Source organism: Littorina saxatilis, linkage group LG8 (genome assembly GCF_037325665.1).
Source record: "Littorina saxatilis isolate snail1 linkage group LG8, US_GU_Lsax_2.0, whole genome shotgun sequence".
NCBI classification, from domain to species: domain Eukaryota; kingdom Metazoa; phylum Mollusca; class Gastropoda; order Littorinimorpha; family Littorinidae; genus Littorina; species Littorina saxatilis.
This window is the reverse complement of record NC_090252.1, coordinates 65607631-65624791: the sequence shown is the minus strand read 5'-3', so window position 1 is coordinate 65624791 and position 17161 is coordinate 65607631. Positions and strand designations below refer to the sequence as shown.

The window sequence follows — 17161 nt, the reverse complement described above, 5'->3', positions numbered from 1 at the left end:
TCGGATGCAGAAATCCGATGTTTGCACTTTCGCCCGCTAGCTCTTCAAAAATGCATCAGACAGAACTAACTTTTTGTGTTACTTCTTTGACTTAAAACTCGGTACAAAGTATGATAATGTTGTGAAGATACTAGATATATAAAAATATTACATGAACATTCTTTAGTTTGAGGTTGAGCCTGCGTTCTTAGATCAATGCGAACATGGTCGGACGCTGAACCACGATGCCTTCACTTTCGCTCGATAGCTCGTAGCAAAATGCATCATAACTCCTTTATTATTTTTATTTCTGTGACTTAAGACTTGGTATAAAGTCAGATAATGTTGTGAAGATACTATATATATATATATAAATATTACATGTACATGCTTAGTTTGAGGCCGCGCAAGGTAGTGCAAGGTCGCGTGCGGTCGCATAGTCTTTAGTCAGACCGGCCATAGCTGATGCTACTTTTAGATTTGATGATGGCTGCAAGTGCAACTTCCGTTTGCGAATCGTAACCACTTCGCGTATGTCAACACTAGTCTTGTTCTGGGCAACGTTGATGGGTCCGCGTCAACACAAATAGTCAGTTGGAGGTGGTATGTATGCTCGATTTACATCCACAACACTACCTCATTTAGGCACAATCACATGAACTTGTTAAATTCATAGCTCATAATTCAGAGGCATTTAAAGGCACAGTAAGCCTCCCGTAAACCATCACAGATACGGTCAGGCTTTTACACACAGTACAAACACCCTTTCATTTAAACACTCACCGATTGAGAACATCCTAGGTGCCCTCCGTAAAGAGCGAACAATTTTCAAAGAATTTATTTTTGCGTGGTTTATCTTACCCCTGAGCCATCGTGAACCCGTGTGATCCAGTTTCCCTTTTTCACAATGTAGTCGTCAGTTAGTTATTTGAATGCGACTATTTACAATAGCACGTTTTTATGCACGAAACAAACGGCTGTGGTTCACAAGAACTCTAGCGATGGCTTTTGACTGTTGAGAGGAACGGCGATATGCACTGATAAACCGGCGTCGTCTGCTACGACCCTTGCGTGACCCTGCTTCCGGGCTTTTCTTTTTTCAAACTTTCACAACTGATGTACTGATCTTGTCTTGATGAAAAAAGAATTCTTTTATGATTAAAGAATGTTTGTGTAACAAGCTGTCAATTTATTATTTAGATTTTAAAAGTTAGGTCTAGCGCAAAAACGCACCACGGTCCAAAAACATTTTGATAATCATCGATTCACGGCTATCGCCAGTTTACATCGATAGAATGAGACCCGAAGGGAAGTAACTCATGTTTGACCTGAGTTCAGGATGGGTCCAAAAAGTGTTCAAGACAATCTGCAAAATTAATTCTTTAAAAATTGCTCGCTCTTTACGTAGGGCACCTAGGATGTTCCCGTTTGGTGAGCGATCAAATGGAAGGGTGTTTGTACTGTGTGTAAAAGCCTGACAGTATCTGTGATGGTTTACGGGAGGCTTACTGTCCGGGCGTGAATTCCGGTATTCATAACAGCCGTCCAGCACCAAAATAAGGCGCCATTGCTGTTGAGGCCAAGTCCACGAAAATGAATTCTTTGAAAATTTCTCACGCTCGACAGAAAGCAGCCAGGATGTTCCCGTTCGGTGAGCGTTCAAATGGAAGTATGCTTGTACTATATGTAGACGCTCGGGGAGCTCTGTGATGGTTTACGGGAGGCTTACTGTGCCTTTAAGTCTCCAAATTTGCAGAACCTGCACTTGTAATCATAACAAGTCATTTTAGATCCCTTTGAAGTTACGGAATGAACTCCGATGAACTGTACGAATGTATTTCATGGTAATCTTGAACTTTAGCGTGTTAATTTCATAGCTCAGAATCCAGTGGTAATCTTGAACTTTAGCGTGTTAAATTCATAGCTCAGTATCCAGTGATACAAGTCCATGTAAGCAAGCCAAAAAAACATTTGTCGTGAAATTAATTGACGGATTGAGTTCCAAACTTAAGCATAATTAATTAATTTGGTTGTTCAATCGACAAAAATGCACTGAAAATGGCGTACGTTGTCAACCATGGGACATCATTTACACGAAAGAGTTGTCTCCCTTTGCCCGCTCATACGGATAATTCCTTCTTTGACCCATGTAAACGAAATGCATTCGTACAGTTCATCGGAGTTCATTCCGTAACTTCAAAGGGATCTAAAATGACTTGTTATGATTACAAGTGCAGGTTCTACAAATTTGGAGACTTAAATGTCTCTGAATTATGAGCTATGAAGTTAACACGCTAAAGTTCAAGATGACCAGTCCATGTAAGCAAGCCAAAGAATATTTGCCGTAAAATTAATTGATGGATTGAGTTCCAAACTTAAGCATAATTAATTAATTTGGTTGTTCAATCGACGAAAATGCACCGAAAATGGCGTACGTTGTCAACCATGGGACATCATTTACACGAAAGAGTTGTCTCCCTTGTCTGATCATACGGATAATTCCTTCTTTGACCCATGTAAACAAAATGCATTCGTACAGTTCATCGGAGTTCATTCCGTAACTTCAAAGGGATCTAAAATGACTTGTTATGATTACAAGTGCAGGTTCTACAAATTTGGAGACTGAAATGCCTCTGGATTCTGAGCTATGAATTTAACACGCTAAAGTTCAAGATTACCAACACGCTAAAGTTCAAGATTACAGATTCAATGTAGTCTATGTCTCTGGTTTTACTTTTAATTATGTTATTTGTTTTGCAGATGAAACAAGTTTATGGTAATAAGTCAAGGGGATGATGCTTCTTCTAGCACTGAAGGGGAACATTGGGCATTTTGATGACATTTTTACACTTCAAAAACATTTCATTTGGGAAAACCCACATTTTGGGGCACAACTATTGATTTTCAAGGGAGCATCTCGTTACTCCCCCGTATCGTTACTCCCCCGGCTCGTTACTCCCCCAGCTTGTTACTAACCCTAACCCTAAGGGGGAGTAACGAGCCGGGGGAGTAACGAGCTGATCCCATTTTCAAGGCTTCCATAGACATGCAAAAGGTAGGGTGAAGAGATACTCTAGCTCATGTACTGATGTAGTGAATTTGGTGAAGTTGTTTGGTTCTTTTCTGCTCTGACCTGTTCATTTCAGCTGAGATTTGTATCTTGCATACTGCAATGCTTGCCAGTTATGGTTCTTTTCTGCTCTGACCTGTTCATTTCAGCTGAGATTTGTATCTTGCATACTGCAATCAGGCATGAAAATTCTCCGGTTTTTTTCCGTATTTTCCGTATTTTTGAAAAAAATAAACCGTATTTTGTTTTATTTTCAGTATTTTTCCTTTTTTTTTTTTTTTTTTTCCTAGTCATAGTTATAGTAAAATAGTTTTGGGGCCATGTTTGAATCCAATTTTAAGGCTCAGATAGCCCCAGATTGCACCAAATTGCACCCTTGAACAAAAAAATTTCCGGGGGGGCATGCCCCCGGACCCCCCTAGAAGTCTTGGCGCTTCGCGCCTGCGAAACTTGGCGCTACGCGCCTGCGAAACTTGGCGCTTCGCGCCTGCGAAACTTGGCGCTACGCGCCTGCGAAACTTGGCGCTACGCGCCTTCGAATTTTGTTTTCAGTATTTTTTTTTTTCAGTTTTCATGCCTGTGCAATGCTTGCCAGTTAGAATGCAATTCACTGATAGTGATACTAATCTCAAGATGTTGATAGAATGCAATTCACTGATAGTGATACTAATCTCAAGATGTTGATAGAATGCAATTCACTGATAGTGATACTAATCTCAAGATGTTGATAGAATGCAATTCACTGATAGTGATACTAATCTCAAGATGTTGATAGAATGCAATTCACTGATAGTGATACTAATCTCAAGATGTTGATAGAATGCAATTCACTGATAGTGATACTAATCTCAAGATGTTGATAGAATGCAATTCACTGATAGTGATACTAATCTCAAGATGTTGATAGAATGCAATTCACTGATAGTGATACTAATCTCAAGATGTTGATAGAATGCAATTCACTGATAGTGATACTAATCTCAAGATGTTGATAGAATGCAATTCACTGATAGTGATACTAATCTCAAGATGTTGATAGAATGCAATTCACTGATAGTGATACTAATCTCAAGATGTTGATAGAATGCAATTCACTGATAGTGATACTAATCTCAAGATGTTGATAGAATGCAATTCACTGATAGTGATACTAATCTCAAGATGTTGATAGAATGCAATTCACTGATAGTGATACTAATCTCAAGATGTTGATAGAATGCAATTCACTGATAGTGATACTAATCTCAAGATGTTGATAGAATGCAATTCACTGATAGTGATACTAATCTCAAGATGTTGATAGAATGCAATTCACTGATAGTGATACTAATCTCAAGATGTTGATAGAATGCAATTCACTGATAGTGATACTAATCTCAAGATGTTGATAGAATGCAATTCACTGATAGTGATACTAATCTCAAGATGTTGATAGAATGCAATTCACTGATAGTGATACTAATCTCAAGATGTTGATAGAATGCAATTCACTGATAGTGATACTAATCTCAAGATGTTGATAGAATGCAATTCACTGATAGTGATACTAATCTCAAGATGTTGATAGAATGCAATTCACTGATAGTGATACTAATCTCAAGATGTTGATAGAATGCAATTCACTGATAGTGATACTAATCTCAAGATGTTGATAGAATGCAATTCACTGATAGTGATACTAATCTCAAGATGTTGATTTTGTCATGGTGCAGTACAGAGACAAGTTACCCATGGTAAAATCTGGGTCGCATCGCTTATGTTTCATGTTAATTGTCATTCATACATTACACAAAACCTTTACTTGTACAAAAGTTAGTTCTTTGCAAAATACACAGGTCTATGGCTGTAACTATTTTTATCTGAAGATTGCCAAGGAACTATCTTTACTTTACTCTGGCCCTTTGTAATGTTGCACAATCAGTTAGTCTATGCCTCGCCTTGTGTTCAAACACATGTGCCTACATTACTGGCTTACCTCCGTATTCAGAGGAAATCCTGTGTGTTTCTTAGTATGCTAGATTGTGTGAACTTACAAGAATATCGTGGTGTATGTTTTGGATGCTAGCATTCGCTATGTACAGTATCAACACATATTCACAAGACAACAGTCAAGGAGAGGCAGAAGTTACAACACATGATATAAAAGCAAGCTCACACACTTACATTCTACCACCGACATGTGCATCTTCTCGCTCCTCACACCTCTCGTACGTACAGTGGTATTCACCAGAACTCACAGGAAACGGTTACACGGTTTTATTGAGTCACTTGAGAAAAAGTGACTCTATGTAATCGGTCAGTGTTAGTCTGTCCGGCCGGCCAGCCGGCCGTCCGGCCGGCCGGCCGGCCGTAGACACCACCTTAACGTTGGACTTTTCTCGGAAACTATCAAAGCGATCGGGCTCATATTTTGTTTAGTCGTGACCTCCAATGACCTCTACACTTTAACGATGGTTTCGTTGACCTTTGACCTTTTTCAAGGTCACAGGTCAGCGTCAAAGGAAAAATTAGACATTTTATATCTTTGACAAAGTTCATCGGATGTGATTGAAACTTTGTAGGATTATTCTTTACATCAAAGTATTTACATCTGTAGCCTTTTACGAACGTTATCAGAAAAACAAGGGAGATAACTAGCCTTTTCTGTTCGGCAACACACAACTTAACGTTGGGCTTTTCTCGGAAACTATAAAAGTGACCGGGCTCAAATTTTATGTGAACGTGACTCATTGTGTTGTGAATAGCAATTTCTTCCTGTCCATCTGATGCCTCATATAATATTCAGAACTGCGAAAGTGACTCGATCGAGCGTTTGCTCTTCTTGTTTACATTATGATGAACATAAAGAGCAATTCAGGAACCAATCAAACAAAGCATCAAATCATCCGAACAATCCTAATTCTTACCTAGTGTTAGGCACACACAAAAAGTTGTATGTTTCTGGTCACCCGACCCTACCTAGTTTTTTCCCGCCGACCCTAGACTTTTTTTTATTGCATTTGTAAAAAAAAAAAGCGTCAAAACGAAAGTAACAGACGGCAGACGACAAGGGGGATAACCCCGCATCCCTTTCAAAGGTAAAATGAACATTGTAAGGTACAAGCAAACAGCAACGTTATAGATGCTTATCAAAAGAAAATAACATAGTCAGCTGAAGAAAGAAATCACTCTTGGGAATGACAAAGTCTCTTATGAGATTAAGAAATGTTCTAAAGCCAGTGAACATGTTTTGATGATTCTGTTATATATACGTATAATTATAGTGAGCCCATCTCATTATGATGCTGATTATTTTTAAGTGATGAATCTTGTGTGTTTTCCCCCGCAGCAACAGCCAGGGATAGTCAACACCTTGAACAGTTAACAACCAGAGACCATGGCTTCTCACAACGGTATGGAGGAACAGGACAGCGTAAATCTGTCAGACATCAAGATAGAGATTGACGTGGCTGAAGAGTGTTGGTGCATGAGTGAACTGCATCCACCTGGTAAGGCTCACTAAACAACCCAGACACAGTCAAAATAGAGGATCAAATGCAACATCCACAAAACTCTGCTACACTCATGTGTCTTACCTGCAGATTGCATGCTTTTATTATCACAGTGACATCTTCCAGGTGTATCTGTGTGTGCAAAACGTATGTCAAATTATGTCTCAGGAAGGGAAGGAAAACTTGTTGAGAAAAGCTTACCGGCGCTGAAGGGGTCTATGTCGACCAACAGTGGGTGGATTCTTTGCATTGGGATTTTCTGTAGGTGTTTTTCCTGTATACAGGGAATTCTCTGTAGGAAGAGACCGCTCAGTCTCGCGCCAAGCATGTGACTGCCATAAGATAAAATAAGATAAGAAAACTTTAATGTCCATTTTCATTTTACATAAACATAGAAATGTGTCTTTTGGCACCAAATTGCATTTGAACCGATTTGAATTACCTTAGCATACTTACTTCCCCTTCCAAAATGGTGGTTCAACAGGATAATATTTAAAAATTCTTAATTCGTGTGTAGCATTGCCATTCAGCCAAGCAAACATGCTTTGGCAAGAACGACGGATAATCCAAAAGGATTGAAAAACAGCTCTCCACCACATTGAAGTCTCATCCATTGAATCGCTTTCATTTTCACTCTCGTACGCTTGAAGTAACTCCATGGCGTCTAGGGGAAGTGAAAAGACTATGGAACTGCAAGACAGAATCAAAAAAAAATTTAAAGATTGAAAAACATCAAAATTCTACCAATGTCGCTAAACATCTTTTGACTTTCAGGGAGTTCAGTGAAACGCTACAGGAAATACACCCGGGGAATATTGCCTGTACACAGGGAAAACGTCTACAGGAAATGCACCTGCAGGGAATATGCTCACCTTTTGTCAATATAGACCCCTTCTGTGTTACTGGCTGCTACCTTGAATTTGACCATACCTTTGTAATTGTAATTTGTGTGGAAAATGTAAAGTACATGTATGTGATGTTTTCAACATCGTTTTGTGCCAAACACAATACATTTTACCAAAGAAGTTACCGTTTTGCTTTTGGGTAGAAACATCCATCTCAGGTTCTGTTTGCTGGAAGTACTACGTGTATGGAACAAATACAGATGAGGGTCGTTGTCATCGTTCTGTGAAATTTGGAGAGGCTGCTCCATGTAGTTTTAGATTTATTGCATATCAATTGCTGCAGCTACCCAGCAAAATCACCATATAAAAAACAGCATTTCGTGCGGTTTTCCAAGATTGTGGTTGCTCAGTCTCTCTCACACGCTAGATCAGCCTAACTGCGCGGCAGTTTGTTTGTTTGTTTGTTTGTTTGCTTAACGCCCAGCCGACCACGAAGGGCCATATCAGGGCGGTGCTGCTTTGACATATAACGTGCGCCACACACAAGACAGAAGTCGCGCAGCACAGGCTTCATGTCTCACCCAGTCTGAGTCACATTATTCTGACACCGGATCAACCAGTCCTAGCACTAACCCCATAATGCCAGACGCCAGGCGGAGCAGCCACTAGATTGCCAATTTTAAAGTCTTAGGTATGACCCGGCCGGGCTGCACGGCAGGTTTATACGGAATGGGTATGGTCTGTTACATAAGTCACCAAAGAAACTTTCTGATGTTAAAAAAAAAAATTTAAAAAATCTGAAATATTGATCAATTTAAGTCACTGTTTTAATGGTTAAAAGTGAATCATGCAGTCTTAAAACGCCATTATTGAGGGAGGCAAGGACCTGTGACATCATACCCAAATATTGCTCAAATTCAAGAAACACATTTTTTAGCAGGAGAAAGGCCGATCTGTATAAATACACATATGCTTCTGTCCAAAACATTGCTGTTTGACATCTAGACTATTCCCCTGAAAAAAATATCCTTAAATTTGTGTGCGCTGAGTGTACTTCCAGCTATGACCTATGTTAAATCATAAGGCCAAATACTGGTGTCATAAGCGACGGGTGGCTCAATTGGTAGAGCACTGGACTTGTGATTCTCTGGTCACAGGTTAAAACCCAGGCTGTGACAGAGACACAGGTCGATTTTATGTGCACACTGAAAGACAGTATCCATGTCCCATCCCTGTGTCGCCACAGTGGAACATAAAATACCTCAGTCATTCTGCCATAAATGCAGGTGGCTGATTACACCTAAACAAGCACACACCTGGGTAGCGCTACTCTTGTTGCTGCTAGCTTTCCATTGGGAGGAAGTGACCTGAATTTCCCAGCAAGGGGATGATAGAAGTAAGTGCAATGAAATGAAATGCAAACCAAATTAGCTATATTTGATACTGAGGATTGATCATTGGACTGGGTGGCCGAGTGGTAACGCACTTGCGCTCGGAAGCGAGAGGTTGTGAGTTCGACCCTGGGTCAGGGCGTTAGCAATTTTCTCCCCCCTTTCCTAACCTAGGTGGTGGGTTCAAGTGCTAGTCTTTCGGATGAGACGAAAAACCGAGGTCCCTTCGTGTACACTACATTGGGGTGTGCACGTTAAAGATCCCACGATTGACAAAAGGGTCTTTCCTGGCAAAATTGTATAGGCATAGATAAAAATGTCCACCAAAATACCCATGTGACTTGGAATAATAGGCCGTGAAAAAGTAGGATATGCGCCGAAATGGCTGCGATCTGCTGGCCGATGTGAATGCGTGATGTATTGTGTAAAAAAATTCCATCTCACACGGCATAAATAAATCCCTGCGTCTTGAATATGTGCGCGATATAAATTGCATAAAAAATTTTTTTTTAAATAAAAATAAAAATAAATCCCTGCGTTTAGAACTGTACCCACGGAATACGCGCGATATAAGCCTCATATTGATATTGATTGATCATTATCAGTGTCGTCTTTCTATATGGCTAGAAAGTGTTGCTTTTTTTTCCAGTGCCTGCCAGTAAGAGTGTGGCCACAAAGAACACAGCTACCATGCCTGCTGTGCTGACATTGGGAGGACAAGCTGCAGTCAGCACTCATACTGATACCTGGCTGAAACAGGATCTGCAGACACCAGAAACACAGACTGCAGTCAGCACTCACACTGATACCTGGCTGAAACAAGAGATGCAGACACCAAAAGCACAGACTGCAGTCAGCACTCACAGTGATACCTGGCTGAAACAAGAGATGCAGACGCCAGAAACACGGACCGCAGTCAACACTCACAGTAATACCTGGCTGAAACAAGAGATGCAGACACCAGAAACACAGACTTCAGTTAGCACTCACAATATTGCATTTCTGGTAACACATAAACGAAAGAAAAAACAAATGTTTACTCAAAGTTTGCTGCAACATAAAAGCTGTAGAGTATTACCACCAAGAGGGAAGAAAAGGAAAGCGTGTACTGTGCAGGAACGTTTGCATGCAATAGAGAGATGCAAAAAAGGTGATTCCAGATCTTCTATTGTTCGTGATTTAGGTATATCAAATTCTACACTTCGGGGCTGGCTGGGTTCGGAAGACAAACTTCGTTCCTTTATCAATATAATTGATACGTCTGTTGGTCTGAAAAGACTACGGACTACTGGTGCTTTTGACAAAAAGCTGGATGCAGCAGTGTTCCAGTGGTTTACACGAGAGTGCGAGAAAGGCACAACAATCACCGGGCCTATCATTCAGGAGCAGGCAGGTAAACTAAGAAGCAAAGTTTACAGAGAAGACAAATCATCGCCTGTAAGTGAAGGCTGGGTCAACCGTTTCAAACGCCGTCATGCCATCATTGCTGCAAACGTGTGTGGAGAGGTGAAATACTATTTGAAAGGTTTCAGAACACTTCTGGAAGACCGTTTCTCTGAGCTAGGATCTCAAAATGTGAAGGCTGACCAAGTGAACAAGACAGATGAAACTGGACTCTGCTACAAGGCCGGTCCTTGTAAGATGCTGGCTGTTAGAAAGAGTCAGGAAAAGGCAGACCACGCCTGTGATATTCAATTGTCGCACTGTGAAGGCATCGGGCCGGCCAATCGTTACATTCATGATGCAGAAGGAGAAGATTGTGAAGACACAGCGGCCGAGCGAACAGACAACCAGATTGTTGATGCTCTTGTCAACGACAATGAGGATGTTGCAGACAGCACTACCGACAGTAGAATGGGTTCCAACAGCCCCCGCACTGCCTTCGCTCGTCATGTCACAGCAAGAGAGGCTGTAGCCGGCATGGAGACAGCTCTGCGGTGGTTTGAGGAGCAAGACTCAGACATTGTTCAGCTCACCCAGCTGAGAAGCCTTCTTTCAACTGCCAGATCTGCACTGGCAAGTTCCAGAAGCCAATTGGACATCACAGACTCTATTTCCATAGTTAACATTGGCAATGATGCATGGCTGAAGTAAGAAATACAGATACCAGAAACACAGTCTGTAGTCAACAATCCCGTCGCGATATAACCTTCGTGGTTGAAAATGACGTTAAACACCAAATAAAGAAAGAAAGTCAACAATCAGAGTTATACATGGCTGAAACAAGAGATCTATGCTGACACCAGACAGATAAACTGCAATCAACACTCACAGTGATGCATTGCTGAAATAAGAGATTAAAGCACCAGTTCTACAGACATCAGTCAGTATGCACAATACTGTGTGATGCTAGATTAAAAGAACCTGGTCATTTAAAGCAACACATGAAAACACATACAGTAGAGAAAAAGCATTCATGCACAGATTGTGGTGCTCGGTTCATACTGTCTTGTTATTTGAAGTGATACATGTTAACACATACCGGATTAATACATACTTCCTATCAACCATTTTTTAAAGGACTATCTTTGTAAACAAACAAATAAACAATGACGTCATTTGAACTACATAGTCCGGATTTTGTGGGTCGAGGACGACCCATATGAAACTAAAGAAGGCATTTTACGGTGTTTATCCCTATTGGGATGGCATAGGTCGTGAATGCCCAATACTCGGCAAAGAGGCGGTAAAGAGTTTATCCCTATTCGGATGGCGTAGGTCGACTTTTTATGTTGAATCCTTCTTTAGAAAGTATGGGTCGTATGGGTCTATCTTTGTAAACAAACAAATAAACAATGACGTCATTTGAACTAAACAGTCCGGATTTTGTGGGTCGAGGACGACTAAAGAAGGCATTTTACGGTGTTTATCCCTATTGGGATGGCATAGGTTGTGTACGACCCATACTCTGCAAAGAGGCGGTAAGGAGTTTATCCCTATTCGGATGGCCTGGGTAGTGTACGACCCATACTTTTTACGTTGAATCCTTCTTTAGAAAGTATGGGTCGTACACGACCCACATCATCGGGACTGTGTAGTTCAAAGCATGATCTGGTGATGGTTAACACGCACAGGAGAGAAAGCATGTAGGCACCGAGTGTAGTTTTAGGTTCACACAGTCTTGTTCTTTGAAGACACACTTGTTAATACACACATGAAAGAAAGCAGCAGCGTTTAACCGGCTTGCAGATTGCTTGAAGTGACAAGTCAGTATATCGCAGTAGAGTACAGCGCTTCACGGAAAAAACGAGCTTTTTTCTATTCTTTGAAATTTCTGAGCTTGTTTTTAATCAAAACATAACATATTCCTATGTTTTTGGAATAAAAAAAAAAAGGGTTACAGAATAAGATAAAAAATCTATTCTGGATTGATTACTAAAATTTTAATTTTAGTTCGAATTTTCAGATCTTAGTGACCCAACTCATTAATTAAGTTTTAAGCTCCAAGGTGCAATCCCATAGTCCGAGCTTCGTCCAAAAAATAGGATGTGACAATGCTGCCTCAACTTTCACAAAAAACTTGACTAAATGTAAAGATGCATACCCCCCGCGGGTTAGGGGGAAGAATTTACCCGATGCTCCCCAGCATGTCGTAAGAGGCGACTAACGGATTCTGTTTCTCCTTTTACCCTTGTTAAGTGTTTCTTGTATAGAATATAGTCAATTTTTGTAAAGATTTTAGTCAAGCAGTATGTAAGAAATGTTAAGTCCTTTGTACTGGAAACTTGCATTCTCACAGTAAGGTAATTTATTCCCCCCTCTGCTTCTTTACCTCTGTAAACTTGTAGAGCTAGTTATTTTTCGATAAACACCCAGCAACCAAACAAATAACGACCCAGCAACAGCCTGAATCCTCGATAGCGCAATGGGTTGAGAAGCTGTTCTGCGTCGGTACTACTTTTGCGACTGAAAAGTTCCGAACGCTCTAATGTACGAAGTATACATCTCTGGAGCAAACAATACAAACATACCGCATTTAAATTAACAACTACAGGCTTGAACACATGAATCTCCATATAAAATCCATGAGTTTGGTTGTTTTCTGAATCTAGATCTGCTGTGCACAAACGTTCATCACAAGCAAATTCCCAAGGCAAGTAACTCTCATACTTTGTCTAGCGACAAGAGTAGTTCCCCTTTCAAATTTCTTTTCACTCAGTTTCTTCGACAACAGACTGCAATCCGACGGTCAGTTTTCAACAATATTTCATTTAATAAACAGATCACACACAACCAAATGCACACATCTCATCAATTTAAACATCGAACGCAGAAGAAGAAATCAATTTAAACAACATAAAGCGGTTTCATACACTATTTTCCCCAGAAAACTGAACTTCATACAGTTTTTAACGTTGGAACACGGGTGCAAAAGTTCATCTGCTAGTCCCATTTGACGAAAGAACATTATCCTAAGCGATACCAAAACATATACAGAACACACAATATCTGCCTTTGCCGCCACAGCAGAATAACAGCATATCTGTGTACTTGATTTTAGTCCAAAATAGGAAAACTGACAAGAAGTGTTAACAGAATGGAATGATTTGCACGGAACTATACAACCGCGCATTAATCGATCGCCTGCGCAGGTTGACTGGTTGAGTGAATAGGATTCGATCAAACTTTTGCAAAAAAACTCCTCTTTTCTTTGAATAACTGAAGAAAGGGGGAATAAAGAGGTTACACACCTCGTCTCAGTGATTATAAAAAATAATGGTCTCAGTTCGCGGTCATGAAAAAGCTCGCTAAAGCTCGCATTTTTCATGATCCGCTAACTTCGACCATTATTTTTAATAATCACTGAGACTCGGCATGTAACCTCTACATATTGTACTACGTTGCAACCCCCTGGAGCAATTTTGTTATTAGTGCTTTTGTGAACAAGAAACAATTGACAAGTGGCTCTATCCCATCTCCCCCCTTCCCCCGTCGCGATATAACCTTCGTGGTTCTTCTTCTTGTCGTTCGCTGTTAGATCGTCAGTCCGGACTGCAGGGCGAAACGTGCTGTCCTCTCCAAGTCCTCTTTGGGGCCGTATAGCTTCTTTTGTAGCGCTGTCTCCTCTGGCCAGGTGGTGTCCCTCAGAGCACTGTGGTATGGACAAGCCTGCAGGATGTGCTCTGCTGTCTGATTCTTGCCACACGGACATAGGGGGGAGGGAACTAGCTTCAGCTTTGTGGCCATATGATGGTTTAGTCTGTTATGTCCAGTGCGGAGTCTGAGTAGGACGACTTGTTCTTCACCTTCGTGGTTGAAAACGACGACACCAAATAAAGTAAAGTAAAGTAAAGATGCATGCATGCACAGAGTATGGTACGAGTTTCAGAGTGTCTGGCAGCTTGAGACAACACATACAGGATAAAATAAAAGGAAGGCATGCACACAGAGTGTGATGCTAGATTTGCAATTTGATGCAACATTTGTTAAAACATACCTGTAGGTAAGAACAGGAATGCACATGCACAGAGTGTAGTGCTAGGTTCTCACCTTATCATCATTTAGAGCAACACATGTTAAAGTACTTAGAAAAAGAGAGAGCGAAGTAAAAGGTAGTTTCATTAAGTTTGGTTATTTGAAGCAGCAGATTGTGTTTAAAATTTAGTTCAGAAAAAGATAGCATGCACAAGGCATGGTGCTAGAAACACAAGGTCTACTCTAGTGATTTGGAGCAACCCACGTCAAAGCATGCAAAAAAGAAAGAACACAGAGTGCTACACTAGGTTGACCCAGTTTGGTAATCCAAGCCACACATGTTAAAACATACAGGGGAAAAAAACATGCAAATACAAAGTAAGATGCCATGTTACAAAACATGCTGTAATTTAAAGTATCATATGTTAGAAATAACCCGGAGAGAAAAGCCAATCATGCAAGCCAAGGCAAGTGAGCACTTGTTATAAGTTTGAAAGCATGGTGTTGTTGAAGGGCCCCAAAGGGGGGGTATCATCACGATCACGGGAAGGGAAATTTTAGCTTTCACGATCACAGTTACCTTGATTTTTGTTTTCACGATCACAAACACCTTGACGAATAGAGGATCATAGAGTGATACAGCTGTGAAAAATGTACGTTGAAAATAAAATGCTTTGCAATAATGCCCATCACGATCACGAAAACAAATGACGATCATGATCACGAGACTTGATTTTTTTGTCATCACGGATCACGGGCAAAGTCCCATCACGATCACAGAAATGGAAATTTCGGCAATCACGGTCACAGAAAGGTCAAAAAACGCCAATCACGATCACGATTTTAAACCCTTTGGGGCCCTCTGTATTATCATGTGTGTGTGAATGAATAAAATCCTGTTTATACCAAGCATGCACCGAAGGAACAGTATTGTCATTGAGGTGACACATGTTATACATATCATGACATATTCACGAAAGATATTTTATGGGCTAAGAATACATGTGATATGAATTTGCTGTGAGACTGAGAGGTTGTCTTATGCAGTGCTTTTCAAATGAAAAGAGAAATAATTGTGCAGTGTCTGCCTGTCTTATGTGTTTGTTAATTTGATAGACATATCAAATTGTGTAATAAATTCGATCATAATTATCATTTTTTAATTGCCACCTGTGGCTTAATTGATTCATGTTGCTTGCATGAAACTGGTACTGTTACAGGAATGTTTTGTTATTTTACAAATCATCCACACAATGTTTGACACATTATGAGAATACACATTGAAACTGTATTGTTTTATTTTATTTTAATTTTATGCAGCTTGTTATCGCGCGCATATTTCAACATACGGATTCAAGGCGCAGGGATTTATTTATGCCGTGTGAGATGGAATTTTTTTTTTGTACACAATACTTCACGCATTCACATCGGCCAGCAGATCGCAGCCATTTCGGCGCATATCCTACTTTTCACGGCCTATTATTCCAAGTCACACGGGTATTTTGGTGGACATTTTTATCTATGCTCATACAATTTTGCCAGGAAAGACCCTTTTGTCAATCGTGGGATCTTTAACGTGCACACCCCAATGTAGTGTACACGAAGGGACCTCGGTTTTTCGTCTCATCCCGGCGAAAGACTAGCACTTGAACCCACCACCTAGGTTAGGAAAGGAGGGAGAAAATTGCTAACGCCCTGACCCAGGGTCGAACTCGCAACCTCTCGCTTCCGAGCGCAAGTATGTTACCACTCGGCCACCCATTGTTGTGTGTTCATGCTCAGCTTTTTCAATTGTGTTGAGAGAGAGAGAGAGAGGGAGAGAGAGAGTGTGTGTGTTTGTCTCTGTATGTGTGTGTGTGTGTGCACTAGCTTTTTAATGCAAATCCAATGTATAATGTGTATTCCTTCACTTTCACTGCACCAGGCTAAGGACTTTTACAAAACAATTGGACGTGGGACCAGACAAACTTGCGCATGCCTTTCAAAGAAGCCTCTGGCCTGACACCTTTTATCCTCAGTTGATGGCTGTGGGCTTTTTCTCAATCATACACAACTGAACTGTACAGTGGTACCTACGATGATTATTTGTTTCAATTTTACAGAATCATTCTTGAATTAAGCGTACAGTGTATGTAGTACATTGTACTATCAACTGTGCCACCTCCCAGGCTCTCCCAACTGACCGCTTTTTACATTTAGTCAAGTTTTGACTAAATGTTTTAACATAGAGGGGGGAATCGAGACGAGGGTCGTGGGTCGTGGTGTGTGTCTGTGTGTGTGTGTAGAGCGATTCAGACTAAACTACTGGACCGATCTTTATGAAATTTGACATGAGAGTTCCTGGGTATGATATCCTCAGACGTTTTTTCCATTTTTTGACTCACATGCGAAGCAAAAGTGAGTCTATGTACTCACCCGAGTCGTCCGTCCGTCCGTCCGTCCGTCCGGACGTCCGGAAAACTTTAACGTTGGATATTTCTTGGACACTATTCAGTCTATCAGTACCAAATTTGGCAAGATGGTGTATGATGACAAGGCCCCAAAAAACATACATAGCATCTTGACCTTGCTTCAAGGTCAAGGTCGCAGGGGCCATAAATGTTGCCTAAAAAACAGCTATTTTTCACATTTTTCCCATTTTCTCTGAAGTTTTTGAGATTGAATACCTCACCTATATATGATATATAGGGCAAAGTAAGCCCCATCTTTTGATACCAGTTTGGTTTACCTTGCTTCAAGGTCAAGGTCACAGGAGCTCTTCAAAGTTGGATTGTATACATATTTTGAAGTGACCTTGACCCTGAACTATGGAAGATAACTGTTTCAAACTTAAAAATTATGTGGGGCACATGTTATGCTTTCATCATGAGACACATTTGGTCACATATGATCAAGGTCAAGGTCACTTTGACCCTTATGAAATGTGACCAAAATAAGGTAGTGAACCACTAAAAGTGACCATATCTCATG

At 40.6% G+C, this 17161-nt stretch overlaps 1 protein-coding gene across 1 annotated transcript; it reads left to right on the top strand.

Annotated features, from left to right (window-relative positions):
• Positions 1–464: 464 nt before the first annotated feature.
• Positions 465–15344, top strand: LOC138974179 (uncharacterized). Its single transcript, XM_070346883.1, has 3 exons — positions 465–582; positions 6378–6537; positions 9426–15344. The coding sequence occupies exons 2-3, from the start codon at positions 6426–6428 to the stop codon at positions 10868–10870; spliced, it is 1557 nt and encodes a 518-aa protein (XP_070202984.1). The 5' UTR covers positions 465–582; positions 6378–6425; the 3' UTR covers positions 10871–15344.
• The last annotated feature ends 1817 nt before the right edge of the window (positions 15345–17161 follow it).

Excerpts from the sequence above, each read along its gene's own strand:
- LOC138974179 (XM_070346883.1), top strand. The coding sequence starts at position 6,426 with ATGGCTTCTCACAACGGTATGGAGGAACAGGACAGCGTAAATCTGTCA. Across the intron at positions 6,538-9,425 it reads GAGTGAACTGCATCCACCTG|TGCCTGCCAGTAAGAGTGTG; the intron begins GTAAGGCTCACT and ends TTTTTTTTCCAG.